Consider the following 21432-nt stretch of genomic DNA (forward strand, 5'->3'; position numbering starts at 1 on the left):
CCTGTTAGATATTTTACTTTAGCTCGTGCTCTCTCATCTGCATCAAAATACCAAACAGTTATTGCGTACCTAAAAGAAAATTCAGAATAGGGTAAGAATGATCACACTGGGGAAAACAAAGCGTATTCTGTTGCAAAGGTCTACTAAAACTTGTAACGCCAAAATAATGCCTAACTTGGGGTGACATCAGATGATAAGGGAGCGGAGCAACAACCCACTCACTTAACCAGTAGTCCCAGTGCTCAGGAGTATGGCAGAGAGCCAGGAGTCGCTAAAATTTATGTTGCAGAGTTGATGAGTTTTTATGACTTTCTTAACACCTACTTAGCCTACTTGATTATCTGTTTTGCAAGCCCACAGCAGATCAGAAACAGACAGTAAGAAGGTAAGAGTGGCTGTTACAGAAAAAGCACGCTATCAATAGCACAAGTTCTAAAAGAAAAGCAGAGAAACAGAGAAGGACTCAAGGCCAGGGGCCCTGTAGAGCAAGGGAGGGCTAAGTCTCCACCACTTCTGAGGACATCACTACACACATACCGGCAAAGAATCATGATGGGGGTTTACAATTTTACAACCTGGAGTCATCAAGAAACTTAAATTATGCTAAGAATGTTTTAGGATTTTTATCAAAGCAATTATACTATGTTTTGTTTCATTTTTCTGAAAATTTCATCACTCACTTGGAGTATCTCATTTCACAAATACTGAAGAATCTCTGGTTTATTAAATACCACTTAGTTACAGCTTTCGTTACCAATAACGTGGGAAATGTGCACACACCACAGGACGTGGAAGCACGCTGCACATGACCAGCGCCTGAGTAGAACGCAGCCATCGGTCAGAGTGTCCTGCGGCTTCTGGCCAGTGTTCGCTGGGGGCAAAGCGACACTGATCAAATGGGGAGCCAGCAAGCGTGGCAGAACTAAATCCTGTAACGCGGCGGAAGCAACGAGTCAAAGGCAGAGGAGAGTGGAGGCTGGGAGTCTGGGCAGCGGGCGAGGCCGAAGCCCCAGGCCACTCAGCTGCAAAGAGGCAGAGCTGAGCTCCAGGTCTGGCCTCCCGGCTTCCAGAGCTCCAGCCCCTCCCCTACCACGCAGCCTCTTCTGTCCTGTCGGCGGCCGGCGGCCGTGGCAACAGGGAAGGTGCACAAACACTTTGGTATGTCTTTCGCACCTGCCCTACACTTTCAGTTACTTAGTCATCAGAGTTCTAACACCTGCCCCAAGGCCTTCCCAGCAGACAGCTGTAGAGTAGCAGGCGTGGCTCTGCCTCCCCTGCCTCTCCCTCCAGCCATCTGTTTAGAGGCCCCTCGTCCCCACGTCCCACTCTGCCGGGACTTCCACAGCCGCCCCCGCTCCCGGCAGAGGCCGACGCTGCCCTACTCCCCGCTCCCCTCACTCCAGGCCCAGTGGCGATTCCAATTCAACAGCCCTGTCTCCCTCCTGCAAACCCCTGGAGCACTCCCTAATCGTCTTGGCATCTATTTACCACCTAAAATGTCGGTTCTGTCTTCATCTAGAAAGGCTACAGCCACACCGTATTCGAGATTCCATAAAAAGCAAGGTCTGTGACGCGGTCTCTAGGGCAGAGACGGGCACCGGGGGGACAGGAGGCGAGGCAGGGATTCAGGACGGCGCGCCGTGTGATGTGACGGGACCCCCGGCCTCCACCCAGGGATTCTTTTGGCCGCTAGCCACACCGCTCAGCCGGCACTCGCTATGATGAATTACGGCTGAGGCAACATGGCTCGGAGAGAAGCCAGAAGGAGGGACAGGTGACAAAGTCTTCAGAGCTTGAACCTCATCAAATGCTGGCCCGTCTCTAACATCATTATCAAGAGGCAGCTCCTCTCCCAGTGTATCTAAGGGACCTAGGCAAATGCATGCCAGGGATTCACTACTGTAAGGTTCAAAGTCCCTTCTATAATGAAAAATAGGTATTTAAAAAGGAGCACTTTTTATCCCAAATATTCATTTTGATAACAATGTCTGTAACATCTTCCATTTTAATAGTCTAAACATTTTAATTGGGTCATGGTTAATGGTAAAAGAAATGTTTTTAAGAATACATTAAACATAATAGGTTTAGAAAACTAAACTTTGTAGGAAGAGAGTGTAACGTAGAAAATAATGCAGAGGAGCGCGTAACAAGCCTAACAGACGCTTACTGTTAAAGCTGAAGGGTGATTTTTCTAACATTAACTCCCAAATACCTCTTCTCCACTTGTCTTTGCTCTACTCTTCTTCCTCTGTATTTCTACTCTCTGGTTATGTGTTTTTCTCTTCTGTATCATTTTTCTACATCATCCCTCTGCCCCCCACCCCTGCCGGACCACCTTTAACAAAGTTGCCCTTTCCCTTCTCTATCTAATCTTTATTCCCCAAGTGAATACTCTCACCAGATCCGAGAACGGATCATAGTTAAGGGAAGACGGGAGCCCCGTGCTCACCTGACTGACCCCAGACATGGAGTGGCTGTGCAAAGAGACTCACAAGCACTTGGTACCAACTGTGAATCAATCTTATAGAATTATTCAAATTAAACAGTTACGACCGAGGCCCTCTGATAAAGGCAGGTGAAGAGCAGGAAAGTACGCGTTAGAAAATGTCCATGTTCACCCCAGCCACCCCCTCCCACCCTACATGCTCTTGACCACTTCTTCCTGAAGGGGAGGAGTACTACCTTGTAGCGTATGCTGGCTGCACTTCATGAGGGTTGCGACGGTCGGACCAGAAAAACAGCAGTCTATCAAACCTGGGTTCAATGTCGGCAAACTGGGCCTTGCCTTCCGGGAAAATTCGAAGTATACCTCCACTTACCTAGGAAAAGGGCCAAATATGTAAGCGTGAGTGACCAAGAATGCTACAAAATTAAATTTAGGGGGGGAAAGACCAATTCAGGATATCCGAAGTCTTAATTATTCACAAACATATCTCGGTTAACGAGGTGGGAAGGTGAGCCGAGATTTCAAGTACATGCGCCAATCAATACAAGGAAACATTCGTTCCTTCTTTTAGAGAATTTTGTAAATACTTGATGAGACAGATGTATACGATCTGAACTCAAAAGTCTTAAACTGACACTTGAAAGCCTGAAAAAGTAGTAAGCATTTCTTACTTATGTATGGTGATGACCTGCTTAACCTACTCTTAAAAATGTATCCATATCTAGTCATGTTGACTAAATTACTACAAATGGTTGAAGTATGTCAAAGGACTAGCTCTTTGCCCTTGCCAAATCTAATGCCTCTTATTTAAGGAACTCACTAAATCAGTAGCAAGTGTCATTTACCATCAGCGCTGCGGTCATCGTTAGAAACTGTAGCTCTCCCTCCCCAGACTGGGCCTGACATGTCGATGACTCCCTGCCTATACAACTGGACTCCCTTCACAAAGGATCGTTACTATTTACCCCAGCAAAGATCCTTCTCTGTTTAGACCAGATGGACTCACCTATTCATTCCAATACTGACTGGATGTCTATTGTTCTGGGCCCTGTCCTGGGCCCTGGGTGCAGAGTAGGAAATAATTCAGACAGATGTGGTCCTTGTGGTAATTATAATCTGGGTGGGGGGGAGTAAAGCGAGGTAAACCCGACCCAAGTGAGTAGCTCTTCACCCTTGGAAAACTCAACTCCTAACAGGTAGACTCTTAAACTGAAAGGCACATTGATACTTGATCAAGACACCATGGAGGCTGAGCCTATTCCTCGGTTCCACTACAGCCAGAGAAGCTGTTTACAGGCTCACTGTCAAGTAAGGTAGATTCAAGCTACCCAGTTCCCTTGCCTTCCTTCCTCAGGTTCCAGCGTTGTTCCGAGCGACTGCCAAAGCACTCATGCAGACATCTTTTTAAAGGAGCTCTAGACTGTGACCGAGAACATGCCTCTTTTCTCTCCCCCTGCCCTCCGCCCTTTCACTGGAGTCACCGGGAATAGCACAGGCCATCTGCTGAAAATGTTCAGAAACATGTAGTTGAAGCTACCAGTCTTCCTCTGGGAAACGTTCCCTGATCCCTGAATTAGGCGGGCTCCCACATGTTCCCACAGCAATCTGTCCTGCACTTGGCAGCGCCAACTGTAATCGTCCGTCTACTGATCTGTACCCTCCACTCCAGCCCAAGCTCTAGGAGGGATAGTTCTATTTCTGCTGTTTCCAGCACGCAGAACAACTTCTGCCACAGTGTACATATTCAGTGCAATCTTGCAGTGAAAGTTTTCAGTTTTACATATAAAAATACTGAAGTTTTTTTCTGCTTATACGCTAATTTAAAAACAACGTATTAATGACCTTGGACAGGTCATATAAAAATTAAAAGATCAGCCTAGAAAGAACCTAGATTCTAACAAAATGTAAAATTTAAGAGTTGATCAAACATATTCCTAGTTTTCTAGATACTCACAAAATCGGAAAAAAAATTTAAATTCTAACCAAATTTATAGCAATTTGTTTTGTGCGTTGGGCTCAAGGTGAATTACCAAATTTATGTCTCTATTTCAAACTTTAAAAGCTATAACAAAAAACCATGTTTGTTGACATAATGCCTCAAAATATACTTAGCAGTAAAACTTACCTCTACTTTGAACTTGGAGTAGGACAGAGGAAATTCTTTTTTTCTTCCCAGAAAAGTAACATTTTTTACTTATAACTACTTGTCACACTTCTATAATACTTTCTATTCTTGCATTTGTTTTGTTACTTGCTCTTTTTTTTTAATTCTAAACTTTATTCATTTTATTGAGGTATAGTTGATTTACAATAGTGTGTTAGTTTTAGATGTACAGCAGAGTGATTCGGTTATACACATATGTGTGCATATCTATATTCTTTCTTAAAAATTCTTGTCGATTATAGTTTATTACAAGATATCGGATACGGTTCCCTGTGCCATATAGTAAATCCTTGTTTCCCTATTCTATATATAGCAGTGTGCATCTGTTAATCCCACACTCCCAATTTATCCCTCCCCCCTTTCCCCTTTGGTAACCATAAGTTTGTTTTCTATGTCTGAGTCTGTTTCTATTTTGTAAATAAGTTCATTTGTAATATTTTTTAGATTCTACATATAAGTGATATCATATAATATTTGTCTTTCTCTGTCTGACTTACTTCACTTAGCATGATAATCTCTAAGTTCATCCATGTTGCTGCAAATGGCATTATTTTGTTCTTTTTTGTACCTGAGTAGTATTCCATTGTCTGTATGTACTGCATCTTCTTTATCCACTCCTCTGTTGATAGACCCTTAGGTTGCTTCCATGCCTTGGCTATTGTAAGTAGTGCCGCTATGAACACTGGGGTGCATGTATCTTTTTGAATTAGAGCTTTCGTCTTTTCCAGATACATGCCCAGGAGTGGGATTGCTGGATCATATGGTAACTCTTTTTAATTTTTTAAGGAACCTCCATACTGTTCTCCATAGTGGCTGCACCAATTTACATTCCCACCAACAGTGCAACAGGGTTCCCTTTTCTCCACACCCTCTCCAGCATTTATTATTTGTAGACTTTTTGATGATGGCCATTCTGACCGTTCTGTGAGGTGTTACCTCATTGTACTTTTGACTTGCATTTCTCTGATAATTAGTAATGTTGAGCATCTTTTCCTGTGTCTGTTGGCCATCTGCATGTCTTCTTTGGAGAAATGTCTACTTAGTTCTTCTGCCATTTTCTGATTGGGTTGTTTGTTTGGTTATTGAATTGTATGAGCTGTTTGTACATTCTGGAAATTAAGCCTTTGTCGGTCACACTGTTTGCAAATATTTTCTCCCAGCGCACAGGCTGTCTTTTCTTTTTGTTTATGGTTTCCCTTGCTGTGCAAAAGCTTATAAGTTTGATTAGGTCCCATTTGTTTATTTTTGCTTTTGTTTCTATTGCCTTGGGAGACCGACCTAAGAAAAACATTGGTACGATTTATGTCGGAGGATGTTTTGCCTGTGTTCTCTTCTTGGAGTTTTATGCTGTCATGTCTTATATTTAAGTCTTTAAGCCACTTTGAGTCTATTTTTGCGCATGGTGTGAAGGTGTGTTCTAACTTCACTGATTTACACGTGGCTGTCCAACTTTCCCAGCACCACGTGCTGAAGAGACTGTCTTTTCTCCACTGTATATTCTTGCCTGCTCTGTCAAAGATTAACTGACCGTAGGTGTGTGGGTTTGTTTCTGGGCTCTCTATTCTGTCTCACCAATCCATATGTCTGTTTCTGTGCCAACACCACGCTCTTTTGAGTACAGTAGCTTTGGAGTATAGTCTGAAGTCTGGGAGGGCTGTGCCTCCAGCTTTGTTCTTTTTCCTCAGGATCACTTTGGCAATTCTGGTTTTTTTGTGATTCTATATGAATTTTAGGATGATCTGTTCTAGTTATGTGAAAAATGTCATGGCTAATCTGATGGGGATTTCATTAAATCTGTAGACTGCTTTGGGTTATATGGCCATATTTTAACTATATTAATTCTTCCAATCCAAAAGCATGGAATATCTTCCCTTTTCCTTGCATCACCTTTGATTTCCTTTATCAGTGTCTTATAGTTCTCAGCATATAAGTCCTTTACCTCCTTGGTTAGATTTATTCCTAGATATATTCTTTTTATGATGTGATTTTAAACAGAATTTTTTTTACTTTCTCTTTCTGGTATTTCATTGTTAGTGTAAAGAAATGCAACAGATTTCTGTATATTAATCTTGTATCCTGCTACCTTGCTGAATTCATTTATCAGTTCTAACAGTTTCTGTGTGGAATCTTTAGGGTTTTCTACATAGAGTATCAAGGACAGAGGAAATTCTTTAAATCAGTATATGATATGGAAAGATGAGTGGATCACCGTGAGCATACTCTAAGTTTTAGGATTTGCTTTTAGAACAGGACTAAGTTTTTGTACATTTAAGACCTCGTGATTTCCATTTATGTGTGTATGCATGTGGTGGAAGAAGGTGTTTTAAAGGTTATTTGATTTTTTTTAAATTACCTTGGCTACACAAGTGTGTTCACTCTCTGAAAATCCACTGGGCTATACATTATGTTCACTTTTCTATTTAAATATTTTGCTTCATTACATGTTAAGTAAAAAGAGATTTTTTACAAAACTCAACCAAAAATTAGTTTATACAACCTCCAGTGCAACAATACATGACACACTTCTAAAGTTTAAATCATTTAAACTTAAGTGAAACTCAGGCTGATGTTAAGGGAATAAATATTTGCAACATGAGAAATTGGATACGCTGCACATTCTAACTGGTTTTACAGGATTTTTCAGTACCGATAAACTAGCTTTTCATAATCCGGGGACAAAGAAATCCTGCCTCCAATAGCCCATAGCCCAGTGCCAGACAACACCTCTGCAACAATGCAAAGCACGAAATGCAGGCGCTAAAGAGCAAATAACTCTTCATAATCATAATACATAATCTCCCGCAAAAGTCATGATAAAACAAACACTCTCAGAAGTGTTTTTAGAAAAACTACTAGAAGGGATATTATTTTAATAAAAGATACTTTTGTTAAAGTTAAATTTTGGATATGAATGTTTCAACATCCGAAATAAAGGAATCTACTTTTTGAGCTCTATTAGGATCTGTTTCATGTTAACGAAGATCCACTCCTAATACCTGAGTGAAACATACCTAAGGAGAAATGTTTAACTGTTCCACGTTTTAAAGACAGTCTCACCTATGAGGAGTATGAATCTTAACACTACTTGTGAGGAAAAAATACCTGTAAGAAAAAAAAAAATGCTCAATGAGGTGGCATACCTTGGCATCCCAGTCTTTATTAAGATAATATATACATGTCACACATCTTCCATCTCCATTTGGATTATCGACATGACGTACATAACCCGTTCCGTTGCCTGGATAACAAGCAACCATGGCCTGTAATAATAATAATAATAATAAATTTTAAAGTCCACGTATGAATGAAAAGGGAAAACAGCTTACAGCAAAGATCTCTGATTTTTGGCTACTCTTACGCTTAAATTCTTTCTCTAATAAAAATCATGTTTGTAAACAGAAGAGGTAAAAATCTTCTATGTTGACATTAAGAAAAAACACAGGGTAGGCTGGTGAACAATGCAAAGTGTGGTGAATTCTGCCTCACAGTGATGGGAAAAGCTGATGTGGAAGGATCGGAAAGCCTGCAGGACCCTCTTTTGTGATCGTCACTCATGCCGATAATCAAGATCAGGTGGGCTTTGTCCTGCTCCATGGGAGATGGCCACCCTCCCTGAGCTCGCCACAGAACACCTGCGTTACCGTCCGACAGTCACACACATCCTCTGATACCATCTCGGAGTGGTACCAATTTGGATAGGCACAATTTAGAAGATCAACTCCAAACACTAACTCATTTAATGTCAGTGATTTTTTAAAAAAGGCTAAATGACAAATTAGCATGTGACGAACCCCTCTTCAAATCAGAAAGTCACTTTTTCACTCAGATTATAACAAGATGTAGTTCAGAAGACTATTGGGTTTAAGTATGAAGGCGTTAAGAGAGGCCCAAAATAAAAAGCACCAAATAACTTGCATGTCCTAGAAATGTAGTACATTATAATGAAGTGAAATTAGTAAGGGTAATGTTTTTTAAATCTCAGGAATTACGAAGAAAACAAAAACAAAGATGCTCAAGATTACCAGTTATTCTTGAAATTCTTTATTTCTCTAATTTCTCCACGTGTTAAAGTTAATGGGTAAGTATTAATGTCAATGAATTAGTATAGTCATCAAACAGTAATTAAATTACATCATTATTTAAGATAAATGGCAAATGCTAATTTTTAAAATTCCTAAGCGAACAAATAACTCTGTTCTATCTCTGAGGGACTAGAAAGCATTTTAAACCTGAATGCTTAAAAAAAAAAAAAATCACATTTTCATAGACACCTGGACCTACTGCTCTTCATCAGAAGAAGAATTTTTGGTGAAGATTACTTATGTCTCTATTTTTCGTAATTCTAGACAGACTTTAAATCCCTCTTCTTGTGACCTGAGGTTGTAATAAGAGGGAGAATGACATGTTTCTTGCATTTAATAATGCTCAATAAAAGATAAACCCAATTTCCTTGTCATTAGCTGCAAAGGAAAGGCATATGTAGCGGACCTTGAACATTAACTATAAAAAAAGGTACTAATTTAATAATGCAACTAATCCATATATGATTGAGACAATTATGGTAAATTACTTGATACATTCTTATCAACAAAAAAGAAGGAAAAGAAAAGAAAAGAAAAGAAAAATCAACCTGAACTCTTCCCTAAGGAGTTCTCATCTCAAGAAAGTTTACTCAGGCCTCCCTCCGACTATCTGGTTTGTAACCTCAGCATTTCTCGTGTAAGAACAAATGGGAAAATCTTTCTTCGATCATCCACCCCACCCCACCCCACTCCACCCCTCCATTTAACAAACACCTCTTGAGCACCTGCTATGTACATGAAAGGGCCTGGGGCTAAAATGATGAACAAGGTCTCTTGCTTTCATTTATTATGGAACTCAGCATAGTGGGGTAAATAATCAACAAACAAACATATATAACGTGATGTTAGGTAGCGATGATTTTCTTCATATCTTATGAAAAGATAACACATTATTGACTGGGGGATTTTTGCAGAAACTAACGTCTGTGGCGTTAATACATCTCCGGTCAATAATGTGTTAAGTTGAAGGATACAGAAAATGACAGAACGATACTCTGACCGCTCTGAGGATCTAACACTGAGCAGAGATGAAAGGAAGGGAGTGGCCAGTCGCGTGTCTGTGTGCGGGGTGAGCACGTCCGGCAGAGGGCCCACGGGCACAGAGGCAGCAGTGGCGTGGCAGGCGGAGGGCAGCAGCAGGACAGCTGCAGGAAAAGGAGCGAGGGCAGAGGATGGTCGGAGGGGGTCCAGCAGGCCATGGTGAGGACTCTGGATACTGCTCTAAAAGTGACAGGAGGCCAATGGAGGACACATCTGATTAAGGTGGTCTGAAGGTGGTCAGTTTAGACTCTGTATGAATAAAAAATAACAGCTGCAATACCCTCAACGTCACCCACTACCTAACATTCACTGGACGTTTACTATTTGCCAAGCGCTACTCTAAGTAATTTACGTATAATAACTTATCTGACACAACTGTATGAGGTAACTAGTACCGTCCTCCTCCTCGTCATTTACCTGTTAAGGAAACTGAGGCCCAGAAAGGTTAATTCATGTTCTTAATGACATACGACAGCTGACCCAGGTATGAATGCAGGCAGTCTGGTTTAAGAACCCGTGTAACTGACCACTGTACTAGACTGTGGTGTGTGTGTTGGGGGACTGGGGGTGGATAGTGAAAAAAGAAGACTGCTAATTGGCTACTGCAGTTTGTTTCTAGGAGAAAAACAAAAAAGAAGCTGACCAGGGTGGCAAGGTGGGATGTATTCTGAAGGCAGAAAAGCAACATGATGTGCTCAGGGACCGGAAGCGGAGAGTAGGGAAGAGACAAGGATGACTGCAGGTTTCGTTTCAGCCTGTGTAACTGAATGAATGGAGCTAACTATTTACCAAGATGGAAACACTAGGTGAAAGAGTGGTTTTAGTAACATGCACAGGGTAGGAAAGGAGTTTCTCAGCAACAGTCACGATGAGCCAGACATCCCAGAGTAGAACAGAATTGAAGACACCAGGATTATGCCTCAAGATGGGACCTGTTTGTGTCAGTCACTTCTACTCCGCTTTCCTTAGGGTTACTGGAGGTACCTGGGGGTGGCCACCGGTGGCGGGGGGTCCAGTGAAATGAGAAGAGGCCAAACATTTGTTTGGTCTTGCCCCAGCCTTCAACTAGGGGCAGCATTTATCTGTGTCCTTTGAATTCCAAGTGAGACTTTTGGAAAAAATAAAAGATGCAATAAAAGCTTTAAACAATTGTATTAATTAAATTCTGTAATCCCTGATATAGCTCACTCACGCCCACCTAAATGTATTATCTGAGGTGCCATTACCACTTTAGCCTGGCCTGCTGTTCCCTAGATCCCTTTAGCTCTGCTCTGGTGGCAGGGACGCTACCAAATGTAGAGAAAGGAAGGAAGGAGAAGGGGATCAGTGATACACAGGGCCTGCATTTTATCTGCCAGCTTGACCTGTCAATACCAGCTGCAGGAAAGGCAGTAGTACATTAGGACAACTGTAAAAGGATAAAATGCAAACCACCAGCGTAACCCAGCGAACTAGACGGCCTATCAATAATTACAGCTAACTGCGGGTGGCTATAAAATAAGAGTGATGTGTGAAGGAGAAGGAAGCAAGGCGACCCTGACCCCAGAGCACAGACAAGCCGTTCCGTGCCTATAACTAGAGACTCTAAGAGGAAAAGGGAGAGCCAAGCATACCCAGAAAGAGCAGATCGCCACGGAAAACCTGAGACCCAAAAGAGCCACACTCCTAGAGGTTCTGGGGAAAGATAAATTTTGTAGGAAACATGCAAAGATTTGGAAGGGTCATAAATTCATTCAAGTATCTGTGTGGCCTAAAAATGACACAGTGAAACTGCACTTAGCAATTCATGTGTGTCCTGAGACTCCTCCCCACTTGGATTCTAGAAAACTTTTAAGGTATTTCTATAACGTCTCATGAAATCTGGAAGCTGTTATATTTAAAATAAGTATTCATACTTAAATAAAGTTATCCTTAGCTATGGTTTGGATTATCAAAATTTAAAGTTCCTTAAATGTAACATAGTGCTTCCAGGTTTGAAATAATATTTACACTTTACGTCTCAACTGGTAATTTTGTTTTCCTGGTATATATATATATTTTTTAATTTTTTTAAAAATTTATTTATTCATTTTTGGCTGTGTTGGGTCTTCGCTGTGATGCCTGGGCTTCTCACTGCGGTGGCTTCTCTTGTTGCGGAGCACAGGCTCTAGGCACGCGGGCTTCAGTAGCTGTGGCTCGTGGGCTCTAGAGCGCAGGCTCAGTAGTTGTGGCGCTCGGGGTTAGGTGCTCCACAGCATGTGGGATCTTCCCGGACCAGGGATCGAACCTGTGTCCCCTGCACTGGCAGGCAGATTCTTAACCACTGCGCCACCAGGGAAGCCCCTTCCTGGTATATTTTACATGTATTTGTGTAAAAAAGACTCTTGATATTGCTGTTCTTGTTTTGTTTGTTTTTAGTATGCAGATTCTTATTCACAATACTTTTAATAAATTCAATTTATTTTCTCTTAATCTCTTGATAAAGCAACTAATAACAACTCATTCGACACCTGATTTCACCTGCTTGAGCATGTTATTAGTCTAGAAGTCATTAGCAGTATCAAAAAATATTTATGGAATACCTACCATATCACACTACAAAAAGGGTCAGTGTGATATCTGTCTGAAAGGATTTAACTGGAAAGAAAGAAAACACCAGGCAACTGGAAAGAAAGAAAACACCAGGCACTTACAAATCAACAGATAAAACTGAGTAGTGCAAATAATAAACAGGAAAATAATTCTGAAAAAAAGGAATTATTCATGTGGGATAAAATAAAGGGACAAGGCTCTGAGCTACACCATGATCCCAGCTTATCTTTAAAGGACAGATGTGATTTGGAAAGGCGAAGGGATAAAAAGCAAACAGTATAAGCATGACAAATATAGGAAACAGCTGAGGGGACAGTGGGGTATTTTTATAACAGTCTGCTCTGTCACTTAATTACTTAAGTAGTAAAGTTAATTTGGTAAAAATAGGATGAAATTTTGAAAATTCAGCAAAGGAAGAAGGACACGAAAGGTCAGCAGCAGTGAGCCACTGTGGTCCTTGGGTGGCGATGGCCACAGCAAATGCTTTTAAGAAGGCAGCTTCCGTATTCTGGGACTTATATGAAAGATTATTGTAAGATAATGCACACTGCTATGGTCTGAATGTTTGTATCCCTTCCTAAATTCACATGTTGAAATTCTAACCCCCAAAGACTTAGGAGGTGGGACCTTTGGGAGGTGCTGAGGTCAGAAAGGGGAAGCCCTCATGAATGCAACAGTGCTCTTACAAAGGGGCTCTGGAGGTAACCCTGCCCCTTCCACCATGTGAGGACACAACCAGAAGTCGCTGGCTACGAACCAGTAAAGGGCCCTCACCAGACAGTGACCCGCATGGTCGCCTTGATTTCGGACTTTCCAGCCCCTAGGGCTGTGAGCAATACATTTCTGTGTTAATAAGCTACCCAGTCTGTGGTATTTTGTTATAGCAGCCCACAGGGAGTAAGACACACCTATGAAGGATAAAACTGTTCCAAGAGATTTACACTGTATGTACTGGTCCTAAGGATAAGGAAAGGCATTAAAGTCTACGAAGAAAAACTGAAGTATCTCTATCCCTAGAGATTTGTTGGGGATTTTGGAGCGATACTCCCTGGTCATCCTTCTGTCCTTTCTGAGGAGCAGCAGACACGACCTCACACTCCTATAAGGGTTGGGCTGGAAGACAGTGGAAGAGTCTAGACATTAGCCTGAAAAAGAAACAATGCAATTGCCTACTATATCATTCTGAGGTACATTCCTAATCTGACATCTCTTTGAGACACCAAGTTGAAATATTTCAGTTTCCCATTAGGAAAAGTCTATTTAAACATAAGCAAAACAATTAAATACTATTTTTTCCTTTTTGATATGAAAATATACACGATTGAGGACGTTCTTAAGATAAGAAACACCATAAATTTGTTTTTTACTCTAAGAATAAAAGGAAGGAAGAGGTTTGCGATACCTCTTTGGAATCTGAAGACATTTATTTCTGGCACTGGAAGGCTTGTATTCAATATGAAGTTGAACCAGGAAACTTTTTTCCTTTTTCCTTTTTGAACTGAATTGTTTTAAAACATTGATTCAAAGGTAAGAAAAGTAAAATTTTACGGCTATCAAAGTACTATATTTACCCTGAATGGGGGGAGAAGCTTTACTATCTGAAAATGTATTCTATTAAACTATATTGCCCCAGGGTCGCCAGCCCTCTGCCCTTTGTAGATGTTGACAGTTAACATTCAGTAAGCACTTACCTTGAGCCAGGCAAGGATTACCGTCTCACCGTGTCTTCACAAGTTTATGAGGTTAGGTACAATTAATGTATCCATTTTGGAGATCAGAAAACTGAACTATAATGAGAACAGAAAGCCTGCCAAAGGCCCCAGAGACCCTGAGGGGCCCAGAGGGAAAACCGGCGGCTCTGCAGCCTCCCCAGTTCCTGGCTCCAGTGGGGTCCTGTTCGGCCTGACCGCCCACCTGACACAGCGATACGCACGTGCGTAAGGCTTGGTCCTCCCACGTCCAGATGTGCTGCAGAAGGTTTCCTCCAGCCCTGCAGTTACAGCTTTTAAGTCTCTTCCTCCTTCATTCCCAAAGCACACGCACCCACCACTATTCACTACCTCTGGGGTCCACAAAATCTAGCTCAAATACGGGGAAAACAGGTCATCAAGAGAACTAGACTAACAGCAAGTTGGTATTTACTATAAGAATAATCTAGTTTTTAAAACTGCAGATTTCAATTACACCTGCTTAATCTCGTTTCCTAAAAGAGACAATTAAAAACTTCATAAAGTTATGAATTTGGTTCACTGCATTAATTAGCATGTTAAAAATGGGGTAATGAGGAAGGGCAATCCACAGGCATTTAAAATTTTAAGTCTCTTGACTTATTTGCTAAACTTTAATGTTATAAATAACATATCTCACCATAAATAAACTTAGACTTTGTGTTTGGGGAGGTGAATTTTTCAAATCTATATCATGGAAAAAATAAAACTAGCACAGAGAAAAAGGATAATAGCAATAAGAACCAGGGCAGTCTCTCTTGGTACAAGCCTCTAGTCCACACAGGGCAATAAACACCATTCAGAAGATCAGTACTGGATAAAACTTACTCAACTAATTCCAGGTAGAAAGAGAAGACTGTAAAAGGAGGTACCGAGACAGTATCATGGCAGTATCATGGCAGTACCGAGACAGATCATGGCAGACTTCAGGGAAGAGGAGGGCACTTCAATTCACAGAGTGAATTAACCAAGGGAAGGCTTAAATGAGAAAATAAAGAACATTACTCAGATTTGCTGAAGCCCAGGGTTCATGAGAAGGGGGAAGAAAACGGAAAAGGTAAGATGGGCCAGACTCAGGAATAAGGGACCTTTATACTACAGGTAGAGGGAAGCCATCATTTTGGGGCAAGGCAGCAACATGATCAGAGGACTGTGCTTCAGAAGCATGACAAGTAGAATACCGGGTGGATCTGGGAAAGGGGGCAGGAAGAAAAACGACACTGAGGAGGCCAGTCAGATCACAGCTGCAACAGACAAAGAAAGGCAAGGAGAGCCTGACAGAGAGGAGGGGGCTGGTGAAGGGTGGGGAAAGAGGGAGCAGGACAAAGGATCAACAGCGTGGGGAGGGGTAGAGACTGAGGAAAGTGAGAGGCCTTAGTATGTGCTCTCACCGACAGAGCAAGGGACAGGCTGGAATCAAAGACGGTTTAAGAGAGTCTGTGTCTGGTTGAGATGAACAGACCACTACTGGAAGTAGGAAATATGGGTTTGGGAAAGATGAGTTCCTTTTTGTGGACATACTGAGTTTGCCATGCTGCTAGGCCATCTGGGTGGAGATGTTCAAAAGGCAGTTGGGAAGGCGAGTCTGGAACGCCAAAAAGAGGTCATGGCTGGAGATGCGGGTTAGGCACCATCTTCACAGGGGACAGGGGAAGCGACGCGGCTGCCACTGAGTGCCACGGAAGGAAGAGCGTGTAGGGAGAAGAGAAGGAACAGAGGACACGTTCTTACGCAATAAACTCATTCAGAGTAAGAACTCATTAAGCTTTGTTGCTGTCCTCATCACAGGAAAATGGTTAAATAGCTAGCCAAAGGCTGACCAACTGCAAATGAATTTTGACTAATTATTTCGCTTATTCTTTTTTGACTAACTGTACATGATTAAAGATGTATTATAAAACAGGACATATAAGGGCATTTATGTTGGTTCCTTAAAACGTTTTTAAAAGCTTTTTGTTATTATAAGCAATACTGTGATTGAGAAGAGTTCTGGAGCCCTCACCGCTGTAAACATCCTCAACAACTCCCTAAAATCAAACTCCTGGAAGCGAAGGTATAAATCTGTAAAAACTCTTACTGCCAAAATATCCCTCAGGATCCTATACTTTGTATGAGTGCATATATATTCCCACCCATTTGCCAACCCCGGCTGTTAAGTTTCATTCTTTTAAAATAGGTAAAAACTTATATTATTAATGCTTTAATCACATCTCAATTTATGAGTCAACATTTTTCACATTTTTACTTGCTATTTAATTCTTTTGTTGACTGCTTACTCACATCCTTTATTCACTTTCCTATTGGGTTATTCATCATTTCTCTACTGATTTCTGAGAGCTCTTTATTAATCTTCTATCATATAATACAAGAACAATTTCAACATTTTTACTATGCTCCTATAGAATATTTTAATACAAGCTAGTTATAATTTGTGTAGTAAGGCAGAGTATAAACATAATAATTACTAATGTAAGTTTTAAAAAAGTCCAAGAGACTCTTCTCTCCATACTCACAGGAATGAAAAATGCAGAAAAAAAAAAAGGAAACATAATAAATAGTATTGCTCCGAATTACTCCTCAAATGGCCCAACAATGATGGACTGTTTAATCCAACACCAGGCACACTACTTTCCTTATTGGGCCCTAATTCTAGCCCCAAAGAAAAAAAACTTCAATATACATTTAAAAATCAACCTGCTTAAGAGCAATGTCCCAACAGGCAGTGTAATCTAGAGATATATAATGATGCCTTACTGCACTCCTTTTCCCTTTTAGCAAGGAATTGATAAAGTCCTACTGTACAGATCAGGAATCGGTCTGGGGAAGCAGTTTATATTTGAGCTGCCTGGCTCTGCTGTCAGAGGAGACCTATAATTTGTTAGCCTCGGCTGCAATCTCACCAGCTCTGCACAACCCTTCCTCAGGTTCCTAAGCTGGGCTCTGTTTATGGCAGTCACCTGCAGCACCCCAAGATGAAACCTTAGGAGGACAGAGCAGCCTCTCTGCACAAGGAGGTGGGGATCCCGGGCAGGCCTCAGCTGGATCTCCAGGAGCGACACGACTGCACTGCATTCCAGCCCATGCAAGGAGGTGCACAGGTAAGACACAGTCTCTGACAGCTCTGGCAAACCTGTTTTATTATTGATATAATTCTCTGGCAGAGTTTGCAATTTAGCATTCAAACAAACAAACAAACAAAACCCCCAGCTGCTTAACCTTACAAACATTCACTTCGGCACCTCGCTAGGCCTGGGGATACAGAGACCAAAGTTCAACACCTGCTTCCTGAAATTCCAGAGTCTGGAAGAGAGGTGTGATTTAAACTATTTAAATTATTTCAGCATAGAGAGTGCTTATTTGTTTTAACGGACTGGAGGGCTTGGATTAGAGGGTCCTGATATTCATCCTGGATTGTCAGTTAACATTTGCAAAGCCACTCCCGGATAAAGACAGTCATTGGTTAACGCTGAAAGCTTCTAATCAGAAACCTCAGGTAAGCCCAGGATCCTTCTCTCTCTTCAAATCCGGAGAGTTTGGTGATTAGCACAATAGATATTAGAAATGACTACAGTATTAGAAAAGAGTGGTGAGTAAGCTATGTGGTTTGGCTAGATGTCAAACAGGGACCACTGCTCTTACATGAGCACGTACATAGAAGTCTAGTGAACCAACCCAGTGGCCTATACTCTTTGGGATGGTACCCTAGGCCTTAAGGTTCCCGCTGGTTCTGCGATTAGTCCCCTCTAAGGGAATTCTGTTGTCTGATCTCATCTAGGTTAAAATGAATACTAAAACCATATTAGCACTTCTGCCTGGAATAAACCTTTCATAAAAGGTGCTTGTCAGAGTTTCTAAATGAATGGAGAGTAGAGATTCCATCCAGTTTAGAAAACAGTCTCTAAGACTATTTGTGTGTGTGTGGCAGAGCTCAGGCTGAGTTTTGTTTTCATAGTAACATGCCATCTGGAAGCTCAGTTTTGGGGGAGCAGATCAACAGTACTCACTTATCTGTAGCTGCAAACGTAAGCAGTGTCTCTCAGAAAGAGCCTAACACCTAAACAACTGAATTGGCTCAGGTGGGTCATAACAGGGAGACAGTCACACAAAGGCATCCGGGACGGCGTACTGAACAAAACAGAGCCTTATACAAGGCATCCAGACAGCAAAGATGATCAATGCGCTCATGGGAATGGGGCGGCAGAAAATACGGTATGGAGAAAGTGACAAATGAGCAGAATTTTGAAGGATAAAAACAGAACTTTTCCAGAGTAGGGGGAGATTCTGAGTAGAGGAAACACAATATTTGGAAAAGGCGGCACCCTGAGAGGGCCACAAACAGGCGAGCACCGCTGGAACGTGAAGTGGCGGGGCGGGGCGGGGGGAGATGAGGCAGGATAGACGGGCAGGGGCCGGCAGAAAGGCTCTCAACGACTTGCTCAGGAGTTTGTTTTACAAGCCAGTGAAGCCAAATGTGTTCAGTAAGAATCATTTGGTCTACTTCTTAAAATATGGTTCCAAACCCCATACTTGAAATCTTGATTTAGTAAGCATGGGATGAGGCCTACGATCTCAGAATTTTAAACAAGCACTCAACAGGATTCTGATTATCAAAGGGCCAAATGTCAAATCATAGTAGCAAAAGAATCATATTTCAACTTTCCAAGCATCACTCAGGCTACTCATAGGGGATGGAGTGGAGGACCTGGGATTAGAGGTTACTGACATGCACGTGAGAGATGCGAGCCCGGATGAAGGGCCACAGGACTGGAGAGGACAGGAAAACTAAGGCAAAATTAAGACTGTGAAACAAACAGGATTTGGTGCAGTGACAGAGAAGGAAGAGCGCGTTAAAACAACAACAACAACAACCTTAAAAATATCCACTGTTTGTTCATTCATTCAACAACTATTTTCTGAGCATTTACTATATGTCAGACACTGTTCTAGATCTTGGGGGTACAATAATGGACAGACAGATTTAAAAAGTGACTGCCTTCAGGGAACATATTCTGTTAGGAGGAGAAAGGACAAACAAAATAATTAAGTCAACACAGAGCACAATAAATAGTACGTGAGAAGATAAGCACTGTGAAAAAAAAAAAAAACAGGAATGGGGAATACAACGCTGGGCTTATAATTATTAATGGGGTGGTCAGGCAGACCTCTCTGAGAAGCTGACGTCGGAGCAAATCTGAAAGAGATGAAGAACTGAATGTTCCAGGCACAGTGTGCCTGGCCTGTCGGAGGGAAAGGAGCGTCAGTGTGCCTGGAGAGGAGAGAGCAAAGCAGGCGACAGTGGGAGATGAGGTCAGAGGTGAAGAGCTGGGGGCTGTAGACATCACTGAAAGGACTAACTAAGAGAGAGGTCGCTGGAGGGCTTTGAGCAATCTGGCTGCCATGTGGAGCAATGGCTGGAAAACTACCGCCCACTGCCCGTTTCTGTTAGTCAAGTTTTATTTGAACGCTCATTTGTTTACGTATTACCATCTATGGCTGTTTTCATGCCACGACAGGACTGAGTCGCTGCGACAAAGACTGTTTGGTCCACAAAGCCTAAAACGTTTACCATCTGGCCTTTTGCAGAAAGTCTGCAACCCCTGATGTGGAAAATAGACTGAAGGCTGGCAAGAGTGGAGGGCAGGAGGTGAGTTCGAAGGCTACTGCAGTAACAGGTGAAGTGCGCTGACGGCCTGGATCACGGTGCTAAGAAGTGGCTGGACTCTCCTTCTGTTTTGAAGGCAGCACAAGCAGAATCCCCAGAGGGACTGGTACGGGGTAGAGCATGACTCTAAGGTTCTGGCTTGAGAAGCTGGAAAACTGTAACTACCCTAAATGAACGGAGACAACAGGTGGCACGGGCTTAGGGCAGGGGCTGCGGGAGATGAGGCGGCCAATTTTGGACACGCTGAGACTTAGGGTTCACGAGACGCTGGTAGAAAGACAGTCCCTGCTCCTGAAGAACTTGCAGTCCAGAGGAATGGAAAGGAAAACTAATCATTTCAACACAACCAACAATTAAAATGACCAGGCTAGGCACTGAGCATTATCCCACTGGGGGGAAGTTGGGATCAGGGAAAGCTTCTTGATAAATGCGTCTTGAAAGAAGAATACAAATTAGCTAGGCAAAGAGGAGAGGGAGAACATTCCAGGAAAAGAAAAAGTCACAAACAAAGACAAGGAACAGCACGGTGTTACGGGCTCAGGCGTGTGCTGTGTGTAAACTGCAAGCTGGAGAGCCAAAGTGTGAGCACGAGGCTGGACACGTGCAAAGCCCCTTCCTGGAAGGTGAGTGCTCCTTGATAATGAACTTGATTTTATCTGGTGGGTAACAGGGAGCCACCGAAGAGCTCTGAGCTAGGAAGTGATACAATCAGCTGTGAGTTTTCATTCACTTGAGTAGGTGATAGAGTAGCACCAAAGCATAGCTGCAAAGTAATGAGTCTGCTTTTCTTACTGGAGCTGGCAAACAGCTAGCTGTTTCCTCTTTTGGGTCACTCTACAGAGGAAAAAATGTTGGGTGTTTTTTTTTTTTTTTCCTTTGGCTGCGTTGGGTCTTCGTTGCTGCGCGCGGGCTTTCTCTAGCTGCGGCGAGCAGGGGCTACTCTTCATTGTGGTGCGCGGGCTTCTCATTGCGGTGGCTTTTCTCATTGTGGAGCACGGGCTCTAGGCGCGCGGGCTTCAGTAGTTGTGGCACGTGGGCTCAGTAGTTGTGGCTCGTGGGCTCAGTAGTTGTGGCTTGTGGGCTCTAGCGCGCAGGCTCAGTAGTTGTGGTGCACGGGCTTAGTTGCTCCGCGGCATGTGGGATCTTCCCGGACCAGGGCTTGAACCTGTGTCCCCTGCATTGGCAGGCGGATTCTTAACCACCGCGCCACCAGGGGAGTCCCTGGGTTGTTTTTTCTGTTTTGTTTTGCGATTCCAAATCCTGTGTTTTTTTTTAATTGAAGTGTAGTTGATTTACAATGTTGTGCCATCTCTGCTGTACAGCAGTGACTCAGTTATACACGTATAGACATTCTTTTTTTATATTCTTTTCCATAATGGTTTATGAAAATGCTTGTTTTTTATTTTTAATTTTCTTGATGTAGAATCAGTGCAACAGTAACAACAAAAGTCACATTTTTAAAAATATTCCCAAAATGAATGGGTTCAAATGCATTACTTAAAAGTTTAAACTTAGCCCTAGCCTCAATGCTTGGAGAGAAATTCAGTAGTCACTAAAATGCTTTTTTCATTTTAAGATTTAATAGACAAAGTCAGCACTCTTTCTTAGTTCATAAGAACATATAACTCATGGTCATATAACTCAAGACTCTTAAGAAATCAATAATTCCAATAATGAGCTGATTCTTTTTTTTTTTCCAATAATAATAGCACAACTCTCTTTGTAGGCAGAGAACCAAG

The 21432-nt window shown here is 42.2% G+C and overlaps 1 protein-coding gene across 1 annotated transcript in view; it reads right to left on the reverse strand.

Moving 5' to 3' along the window:
- The window catches only part of EGLN1 (egl-9 family hypoxia inducible factor 1), a 94357-nt gene that overhangs the window by 3605 nt on the left and 69320 nt on the right, over positions 1–21432 (reverse strand). The window contains exons 4-6 of the mRNA XM_029200849.1: positions 7751–7870; positions 2683–2819; positions 2–69 (exon numbers count right to left, since the gene is read on the reverse strand). Coding sequence (XP_029056682.1) covers positions 2–69; positions 2683–2819; positions 7751–7870 — 325 coding nt within the window. The remainder of the gene's footprint in view (position 1; positions 70–2682; positions 2820–7750; positions 7871–21432) is intronic.

This window comes from Monodon monoceros, unplaced genomic scaffold (assembly GCF_005190385.1).
Source record: "Monodon monoceros isolate NGI ecotype Baffin Bay Population unplaced genomic scaffold, NGI_Narwhal_1 Super_Scaffold_4, whole genome shotgun sequence".
NCBI classification, from domain to species: Eukaryota; Metazoa; Chordata; class Mammalia; order Artiodactyla; family Monodontidae; genus Monodon; species Monodon monoceros.